The 10,695-nt window shown below is 38.8% G+C and overlaps 1 protein-coding gene across 2 annotated transcripts; it reads left to right on the top strand.

Annotated features, from left to right (window-relative positions):
* Positions 1–1,045: 1,045 nt before the first annotated feature.
* On the top strand, positions 1,046–8,290 carry LOC146563966 (NACHT, LRR and PYD domains-containing protein 3-like). Of its 2 annotated transcripts, XM_085291355.1 has the most exons (8): positions 1,046–1,181; positions 1,358–1,702; positions 2,121–2,198; positions 2,594–2,644; positions 2,756–4,565; positions 4,836–4,922; positions 6,019–6,186; positions 6,347–8,289. In XM_085291355.1, exons 2-8 carry the CDS (start codon positions 1,375–1,377, stop codon positions 6,666–6,668), a joined length of 2,844 nt encoding a protein of 947 aa, XP_085147481.1. In that variant the 5' UTR covers positions 1,046–1,181; positions 1,358–1,374; the 3' UTR covers positions 6,669–8,289. The 2 variants fall into 2 exon arrangements, with proteins under 2 accessions (XP_085147481.1, XP_085147482.1); XM_085291356.1 differs by lacking the exon at positions 1,046–1,181 and having other exon boundaries at positions 1,189–1,702; positions 6,347–8,290.
* The last annotated feature ends 2,405 nt before the right edge of the window (positions 8,291–10,695 follow it).

Raw genomic sequence — 10,695 nt, forward strand, 5'->3', positions numbered from 1 at the left:
GAAGGATGAACAAAGGCGCAAAGAGGGGGAAGCTTGATTGTTTCATTATGCAACTGGTACTATGACTTCCTGTGATGCCCCCCTCAAACGTCCATTATCAAATGACTGTTTATTATATTTGTTTATTTTACCTCCACTTATCTTTGTCGCTCATAGTGTAATTATAAAACAAATAAATCATAGGGTTATAACTTTAGAATATATATAGCTTATAAATGATCCAAAAATCATTAAAGTGCTGAAGTCCTTTTTGCAAAGGAAAGAAAGACCTCAGCAAGCAGCTATGAGACAGCACATGACAGTGAGTGAGTCACTCTCATGCTGTTGCCCAGTTCCTCAAAGGGACTAGCAACTCAAATCTGATACATTTCTCATTCCCTGTGTACGGACCAGCCAAACCACAATAGTGAAAAAAAAAAGAGTGTGGAAAAAAAGAGGGGTTTGAATATTAACTTTTTAGTGACATATTTGCTATGCTGTTGACAGCAAATGTCTGCATGTGTGTAAGTAGGTCATCACGGATGAAGGGGGAAAGTGTAATATTGAAACTTTATGAAGTTGAAGCATTTAAATAAGAATTGTCTGTGAAGGTTCTCAGTCATCCAGGTCATCATAGTCTAAGGAACTTGGAAAGAAAAGCGTCTTAAAGAAGTCCAGACGCTTTTCTTTCCAAGCTCCTTAGATTAAATAAGAATTGTTTTCTCTATTATCGTACATTGAGACATATTTCGTAAACTGAATTTGGCATAAATAATTTTAGGGCACTTAGTCTTTATTTAACACCTTTTAAAATGATCTGACTAAATATATTAATATGAGTAATTTCATTTCCATGCAGTGTGTAGTGACAGAGCAGATATTCAACACAGACTACATGTGGAACAACTTTTATAACTTATTTTAAATTTGTTTCCATTTTGTTGCAGTTATTGTCATTATCACCTTGAGATAAATTTTTCTTCAGGCTCAAACAAAACCAAGTAATCAGAGTCAGGTACAAAGGCTTTAACTGCTTGAACTCTGGACCCTTTCAAAGCTTGTTTGAATTGCTGCTTGCACCTCCCTGCTCCTTAAAACAGATTGCAAACTGCCTTCGTGCCAAAACTCAAGACTGCAATGGCAACACCAGATGTGGATTAAAACCACAGCTTAATGTAAAGATACTACAGTGCACGGATAAGGTATGTGTTGAGAATGGTACCGTTTGTACAGAAATCCTTATTGTTGTTCATGTGCATAAATGCAGTTTGGTATATGTGTGAGAACTGAAACATCAAAGTTTGGGTCTTCTCTTATATTACTGAATGCAGTAACAATTCATTTAAAGCTTTGATTATTTTTTTGCTTTGGGGGTCAGCACTATTGTAAGAAGTTATGAGCTCAGCTCAGCAGCTGCTCCGTTCTCAGAGAGACTTATTGCTGAAGTGGACATGTGACCATCCAGCGCCCTTGCTGCGTTGGCTCCGTGATGCCGAGGTGCTTTCGTCTGCCTGCTACCTGTCTTTGCTGGAGAGGTCGCCTTCCAATGCTGTGGCAAAGGCACTGGAGACAGTGTGTGCCACAGAGGAGAGCAGCCAAAAGTTCCTGCAGGTGTTAAGGGAAGTGCAGGATTACTACTGCAGAGACCTGCAGGTCTGGGTCGAGAGACACTGCAGGAACGATGCAGTCACTAAATCAGCACCTACATCTGTGAAAGTTGAAGGTGAGGCTGCTTTAATGTGCTGATTTTTACATAAACAGGTGTAACTGAAGTTAATCTTCTTTGCAACCTTGAGCTGATTGTGAGGGGCTGTTAATAGAAGACAACTTTTACAACCTATTGAGGAAAGACATGAAAGAAGATTAGATGCAGGGTACAATCAGCTTTGATGCCTCGCCAGGATTTTTTTTTTTTTTTTTTTTTTTACTTTGGTGAGAGTTTTAAGAGATAATGGACATTGAGCTCAACTATCATAAGTTAAAATGTGTCAGTGATTTGGATATTTGGATCAGGTATTCATAGTTCCCTGATGATGAGACTCAGGGATATGAAAATGCTCAGTCAGCAGAGTCACCTGTGAATCTGACATTTTAAACAAATGCATATAAAATAACTATAAATTATTCTATGATTTCAACAGACAAGAAGTCCAAAAACCCCATTGCTAAACTGTTTAAAGCAAAGAGCAAAGGATTCACCCTCACCACTGACGTTAATGGTATGAATTCATTGTTTCATCAAAAAAAATGTTTACATATGAATTATATAGTAGTGTACGTTATTTCTGGTATGTTTTCTTTATAGAGATAAGCAATAAATGTTGTCCTGTTTTTTTTAATTTATAATTCCTGGTTTCATTTTTTGCTGTATATGGAATATGTGTATGAATTTGAATGTATGCCTTGATTTACCGTTATACTGTAAAAAAGGGTTATTCTGAACTGTTAATCACACAAACTTCTCTACTTGAGTCTATAAAAAAATGTATATAGAGCTGGAAATGGACATAATCAGTCAATTTAAAATGTAAACTGACATTAGGCAAATGCAATTTTTCGTGATTTGATTCCTGTGCTTGCAATCAAGTAAGGAGATCTGACTTTCATATTGCAGCTAAGGAAGAGCCAAAATCTTGCAGAAGTCTAAAGTTGGCCAGCAGCCGAGGTAGGATGAAAACAGGTCAACTGAATTCAAGAAGCCACAATCTTTATCTTATAAAACACTGCAGAATAATGTAATTTAGTTTTTTAAAAATATCTTTATCTTCTATTCCAGTTTCAATTTCTGCCCATAAAACAACCTTACTGAAACGCACAGAGCAGTTAAAATGTTACTCAGAGGGAAACAGGGAGGCTTCAAACTCAGCTTCTCACATCGAGATCCGCTACACTGACCTTTTCGTGACAGAAGACAATGACTTAGTTGACAGTAGCCAACATGAGTACTTTGCCTTGGCGGGCAGACGTGCTCGCATCTATGTCCACCAGGCCTGCCAGCGTATCCGGCCCGGTCATCTTTTGAGCCCCCAAGAAGCATTGGGACGAGCCCCTAAAAGGGTGAAAGTGAAGGGTATTGCAGGTATAGGAAAGAGTGTGGCAGTACAGAGATTGGTCTACGAGTGGGCAATTGGGAAGAACATGCGTGAATTCACCTGCATTTTTGACCTACGCTTCAGAGAGCTCAATCTAGTTGATAAACCACTGAGTTTACTGGAGCTTCTTGAACAACGGTTCCGATACCTAAAGGAGGCTCTACCTGACCTGCTCACCACACCAAGATCATTGCTTTTCATCTTAGATGGTTTAGATGAGTTTAAATCCCCTCTGGACTGGAACAGACCAGACAAAAACATTGATGTAAAATCAAACGTTCTGGTGTCAGAGCTGATGGTGGCTTTGATAAAAGGAAGCCTTCTTCCAGAAGCATCAGTCATAATTACAACAAGGCCATCTACAGAAGCTCCCAAGCATTTCTTCCAGAGATGTTGTGTGGTGCTGGGCTTTGAGGAGGACCAGGTGAAGGAGTACACCACCAAGTTTTACAAAGACAGTGAAGTTGCTCAAAAGGTGTATGATTACATTGTGAACAATGACAACCTATTTGTGCTTTCCTTCATCCCTCTTTATTGCTACATCATCTGTACCGCTATGGCTGAGTTCTTCTCTTCACAGCCTAACAATGCAGGTGAATCGAAGTCTCTGGAGTTAAGCCCACCCAGAACAGTCAGCGAGGTTTATTTCTGCTATTTGTTTACAGCAGTCAAACACCATGGACTAAAAGGGAGGACAGAGAGAAGCACACCTAGATCAGAGGTTCTTAGCCTAGCTAAACAACAACTGATGAAACTGGGGAAACTGGCTTATGAAAACCTTCTACAGAAGAAGATATTGTTTGATAAAGCAGATTTGGAGAACTACGGTGTCACACCTGCTGATGTTCAGAGCACCTTTCTCTGTCATATCCTCCAGCCTATTAAAGAGGAGACAGTGGAGATGTTTTCTTTCTTCCACCTTACTGTTCAAGAACATCTAGCTGCCTTGTACTGCGCAATCAACCTCTCCAGCCAGGACGACATAATACAAGCTCTTGACTTTTGGTGCTTCGGGGTACGTCCATCGTCCTCTACTGCTGCACCCCTTCAAAATTTACACCTTAGCGTGGATAAGCTCGAAAGTCTCCAAATGTTCACACGTTTCTTCATGGGAATGCTGCGAGCACGGTTGTCAGGTCATTTAGAAGGTCTTGTGCATTCTCCCATCGAGCAAGAGGACAGCATCCCCAACAGGCTCGGTTTGTGGTTCCGAGATCAGTTCAAAACCAGGGAGCTGGAAAACCAGGTAGCCCTAAATCTTCTCCACTGTCTGATGGAGTTCCACATGAAGGAAACCACTAGCTTTGCAGCACCAGAGATCACAAAACTCAACCTGTTTAAAATGAAGCTCAGTGTTGTGGACTGTGCAGCGATACACTACGTGCTGCAGTTTTCCCCACACAAGCTGCAAGAGCTCAACTTGGGCTACTCTAACATCGGAAACCGAGGACTCAACAGACTGAGACCAATTCTACATCGATGTGAATCTCTCTAGTGAGTAGCTCATTTTATATTCACTTAAAAATATATATTGCAGTTAAAATAAAATAAAAATAAGTTGGGGTTTGAGCTTTCCAGCTGTTTGATGCCATTCTGTGGGGAGCTTGCATATTCCCCCCGTGTCTGCATGCTTCTCTCTATGTGTGTTAGCTCTGTGATGGATGTGAACCCTGCCTTCTGTTTAATGCATGCTGGGATGGACCCAAACCCCCTTACATGTAAGATGGCCAAAAACAATGTTAACCAAAAGTTTCTTTCTTTCAGTTTGAGATACAACTGCCTGGATAAGCAAGCAGCTATTTTAGAATCTGCTATTCTGAAATCAAATGAGTGCCAAGTGAAGAAGCTCTTGTAAGTCATTTAAAATATTCAACACTCAGGTGAAAATTATTTTTTAGAACCTACAGTGTGTGACTGACTTAAATGTTATGTTTTAGCCATTTACATGGAAAGTAGTCCAAAAACATATTTATCATAGAAATATTGCATAGCTGCATTGTGAAATGCAGGATGACTGGACTCAAATTCAGACTGGACAGTAAGTTAACAAAAAACAAGCCCTAATTAGAGGTGATAATATCCTAAACACAAACCTTACAGAAAAGAAGAGCGCTGGAGAAAAAACTGTGACCGCACCATGAACTATCAACACAGTATGATGCGAAGGAAAACATGGGCATGGTTGGACACAGAAACAGGAGGGAAACTAAACATAGCTGAACATCACTGAGATAAACACAAGAGAGAGAATCTAATGAAGTAAAACAGGATTTTAAAAAAGACTCAAAACTCTGGAAGGTATACGAATAAAACCAAAAACAAATCAGGAACTAAAACTTAGCTAGAAATAAATTAAAAACTAGGAACAATAATTAAACCCATCCATCCAGCTAATAAAGACTACTAAATAAAGATGCACAGACAAGAGACATATAAAGGGATATTGGAGGAGGCTTGGGAAATAAATCAAAATACAAAGAATCTGACACAAATAAACTCCAGAGACTTACCGAAATTAGATTTGAAAAGTGGAAAAAACTAAAGGCCAAGCATCCAAAACACTAAAGGTGTAACTCAAAGGCATAACTCAGGGGCCAAGACAAACTAATTAAAGATTAGCTTTATTTCTCAAACTCTTTTGCACATACACCCTACATATACATAAAATTGTAATGCAATTTAATATATTTAGTTATAGTGTGATTAATCAATTAATGTGTCCTGAACTCAGAAAACTAGCAGAGAATTAATGGAAGCAAGCAACCAATTAAAACTTTGCTTAAGCTGATGCTTTCCAATTATAGGATAGTGACACTTCTGGTGAGTAGTGTGAGATTTGTAGAAATTCTGTTTCTGATTGCCACAAAAAATGCTTTTCCCCATGACCCCTTGACATTTTTTGATATAAGCAGCACACACAGAATATGTTTCCTGCTTCTGTGTACAGTATGTGCGGCAACAACCTGGGTCCTGAGGGGGGTTTGGAGCTGTGGAATGCTTTGGAGAACAACAACACTGTGGAGGAACTTTATCTGGACATCACCGGCATCACAGAGAGAGGAACAGAAAACATCGTCAACTGTCTCAGCAAAAACACTTCTCTGAAGACACTGACGTAAGATTAAAAAATAAATCTGCATGTGTCCAATGCACTCCATGTTATACCACTGCCATCTTTAATCTGGGTTCCTTTTTTTTAAATGTTAGATAATAGCTGAGGGTTGTAAAAAGGCATGTCCAAAAATCTGTTAACCAGTGATTTCTTCATTGTACAGCATTGTTGGAAATGACATTGGAGCAACTGGGAGGAGAAGACTGAAGGAACTGGAGAAACGTCGGCCGGAACTCAGGATCATTGCAAACTTTGTGGATGACCTTGGGTTACTTCAGGCATACCTGGATTGGGTGGAGGAGATCCGGACTGACAGAGACCAGATGGACTCCGTCAAGAATGCGGATGCCCTGCAGTCAGTGCTGAGGGGGCTCCAGGTGGCAGGGACAATGGAAAAGGGGGCGAATGCAGAGAAAGCCAAAGAGCTTCAGACAAAGATTGAGGAGCTACTGAACTATTCTACAGAAGTGATTAGAGGAAAATGATCACACAGAAATGAACCATCTCAACCATTAAATCTTACGGAAAGGAGCCATTAACATGAGTAGTTCCACTTTTACTTGCAACCGCTTGCGAGAAACCCAATACAAAATCATACATCGCCTTTATATAGCTCCTAATGTCTTGCATAAGATTGCACCTCATATTTCCCATTTTTGTAGTAAATGTCAAAAAGAAGCTGGCACTTTTTTTCATTACTTTTGGGAATGTAAATTAATCAAAAGATTTTGGAGCTTCATATCTCAAGAACTAAGTAATATTTTTAACAATCTGATTCAAAGGGACCCCGGGTATTTTCTTCTTGGCCTATCCTCAAAAGAAGTAACATTGAATCACTTGCAGCGCAAATTATGTGACAAACTATTGCTGGTAGCTAGGAAATGTATTCTCATTAATTGGGTTAAGGATGAACCTCCCTCTGTGACGTTGTGGTACAGAGAATTATTTAAAGTTATTCCTCACGAAAGAACTGCCGCTATTTTAGGAGGAAATGAGGGTCTCTTTCTCAATGTTTGGTCCCCTTTGCTTTCTTATTTACCAAATGATTTGTCCCAACTGTTGAGGGGGGGTGGTTGCGATTAAGATGTTCTCAGTTAAATAGGAAGTAAGTGTAAAGGACAATTCATTCTTGGAGTTTATCTTTTTCTCTTTCTATATCTGTGGGTAATTGAGTGAAAATATGTTTTGTGTGTGTGTGTGTGTGTGTGTGTGTGTGTGTGTGTGTGTGTGTGTGTGTGTGTGTGTGTGTGTGTGTGTGTGTGTGTGTGTGGATGTGTTGGTGTTTTTTTTTCTTTTTCTTTCTTTTCTGTGAAAAAAAAGAAAGAAAAAGAAATAAACACGTAAAAAAAAAAAAAAAAATCTTACGGTCTGACTTCAAGTTGTGAAAGTAGATCCTAAAAACCCAGACAGGTGTATTAATAACTTAAAACCACCTGTAATACTGCTCTATCATCTGGAGAATTAACAATTTCAACCTGATAACATGCTTTAGATGTTTAAATTGTCATTGAACCTGAGAGAATTTTTAATAGATTAGTATGTTCTTTGTGATGAAACTTTTATGACTGACAACACTGTACCTGCACATTTTTTGAATGGTCAATTGGACTCTAAATACAACTAATACTATTATTAGTTAATATTACAAGATTCACATAATTACAATGATTTTTAAGTGTTTTTAAGTGTCAGTGTGATAATTTAGAAGTCGGTTCTTTTCCAAACTCAGTTGGAATTAATAAATCAACACGCTGCCCTCTAGTGTCCACATGTTTCACACCAAAGAGAGAAGAAATTCTTCAACATCACAGAAACTCTGAGCTGAAAGTAAAATTCAGCTCGAATGACAAATTTATTTAATGTTTCTGTAAATCTTTTTTTTTTTTACGTATTAAAGAAAAATAAATTGTATTCATTTAAAAAAAATAACAAGAGAATGGAAAGAAAGCAGAATGCACAAGAAAATGTTTCTATTATTGTTTACAAGGTAGGCCATCCATTCACTTTCTTTGTTGTTAAAATACAAATAAAAAACGTATTTTTCAAATATGTCTGTGAAGGTTCTCAGTCATCCAGGTCATCGTAGTCAAAGGAGCTTGCAAAGAAAAGCGTCTGGACTTCTTTAAGTTGCTTGAAGACGTTTCACCTCTCATCCGAGAAGCTTCTTCAGTTCTAAGGTCAAATGGTGGAGAGTCCCAGATATAAACCTAGTGGGAGTGACCCCCCACAGAGGGACAAAAGGACCCCCTGATGATCCTCTAATCGCCTGAGCCAAGGTGGGAAACTGGGCGTGGGTCCCAATCAGCCAGAGTTTCGGGTGTGTTCATTGTGAAACCTGGCCCCACCTTATCATGCGAATTCCTGAGGTCAGATGGCCCAGGATGTGAGTGGACGTTAAGGCGTCTGGGAAGGGATCTCAAAACTGGATTATAGATGGCAGAGAGTTGGTGTCGTAAACCCCCAGGTTTCACAATGAACACACCCGAAACTCTGGCTGATTGGGACCCACGCCCAGTTTCCCACCTTGGCTCAGGCGATTAGAGGATCATCAGGGGGTCCTTTTGTCCCTCTGTGGGGGGTCACTCCCACTAGGTTTATATCTGGGACTCTCCACCATTTGACCTTAGAACTGAAGAAGCTTCTCGGATGAGAGGTGAAACGTCTTCAAGCAACTTAAAGAAGTCCAGACGCTTTTCTTTGCAAGCTCCTTTGACTATTTTTCAAATAAAACTTCCAGTTTTTCCATAATTTGTTGTCAAAGACATATTTTTTTATTTATGTCTCTACACCACGACAGTGGAATCAGTATGCATTTTCTGAGTCTCATGAATAAAGCGCTCTGTTGGTTGTTGACATTGACAGCAGTGGATCTGAAAGGCAGAAAGCAGAACTACAATGACATTTAAAGAAAAGACACCAGGGACCGAAAAAATCTGACTATTCATGTCAACACACAATATTCTTATTAGCTAATTGTCATAACAGTCAAAGTTAATTCAGCAATGAATTTTAATCGTGACTAGTTTTTAGCTTATATATATGGAAGTCATAATCATATCCATGACACTGCTGAACAATTAGAAGTCTCCAGCTCAGAGCTAGCATATGAACACACTACCACCTAGTGTTAGGATAAGGGGTTGTTTGTTGTTTCCAGTTCTTAGTTTCTAGTTTCTGAGTTTTCTATTTAGTTTGTGTTTCTAAGTATACAGCAATAAAGCTTCCTCTTTTCATTCATCCTGTCCTTTATTTGGGTCCTCATCCTGCCTGCCACACAGCTACACTTGACATAGTAGTAACATGCACCAAATAATGACAAGATAAGATATGATAAGATAAGATAAGGCTTTATTGATCCCACAGTGCGGAAATTTGTGCGTTATCTCAGCTCAGGTACAGATAGCAGAAGAAAAAAAAATACAAAAATACAAATAAAATACAAACAAATACAAAATAAGTAATAATACACTATATACAATGGTAGCATACACAGTATGTGATTATGGATAGAGGGTTGTGGAAATATGCAAGACATAAATTGAACTATTTTACCACTACTATTACTATGTAAGTAATAGATATTCCTAGGTATCTATAAGTATAGACATGTACATGATGTATTTTATTTGACTTTTTGTTACGGAGTGAGAAACCTTCTGTTTAGTGTAATGCAGAGGAACATTATAGCTACTGTTGACATAGCAAACGCAGAAAGTTTTGGACAGAGAAGGGTTTGATTGTCATGGTTTGGTGCTGATTTGGGGTTCTTCTGTAGCCTTTTATTTATTAATTTTTTTTGCCCTATCTATGGCCGTTGCTCTGGACTCTGCCTATTGGTGTAGCTTCACGCTTTGCATTTGTCACACTTCCCTTCTATCTGATAAGTAGTAACTGGGTTTTCAAGGACCAGCTTGAGCCACCGCTCTCTGCCACATTCCTTGAGAAGAAAACTGTGGAAACTTGCGTGTAATACATACCTGCCTGTCCACCTTCCACCGCCTTGAGGAACTCTTGTCAGTCTAATCCTACATTGTTGCTTTTCTCTGGAAAGTATCAAATAACTACTAAAAAAGATTAAGTTATTTAAACTAACCTCTGCTCCAGCTTACCACTTTCACCTCTTCAGACAGAACAACCACTTGAACTGAATCTTGTAAACCCCAGTGTTTCCTTGGGCTCAAGTCTTTGCTGCTTTGATTTTTTTTATTTTTTTTTATTTAAAAAAAACCCAAACTTTTTAATAAAACTTGTTGAGTAGCACTCTGTTGGTTGCTGGGCTGTGCATTTTGAGTCCAAAAGTTGATTACCAGTAATAACTTTGACAGTAGTGTGTCTGAAAGACAGAAAGCAGAACTGCAATGACATTGAAAGAAACAGCAACAGGGAAACGTAATCTGATACTGTGGTTTTGTTTGGAAAAACTCTGACTATTCGTAACAATACAGACTGTGGTTTCAAACAAAACCACAGTATCAGATTACGTTTCCCTGCTGCTATTTCTTTCAATGTCAT

Source organism: Mchenga conophoros, linkage group LG11 (assembly GCF_057382185.1).
Source record: "Mchenga conophoros isolate Kocher_MC1m ecotype Shallow Benthic linkage group LG11, M_conophoros_male_GT1.1, whole genome shotgun sequence".
NCBI classification, from domain to species: Eukaryota; Metazoa; Chordata; class Actinopteri; order Cichliformes; family Cichlidae; genus Mchenga; species Mchenga conophoros.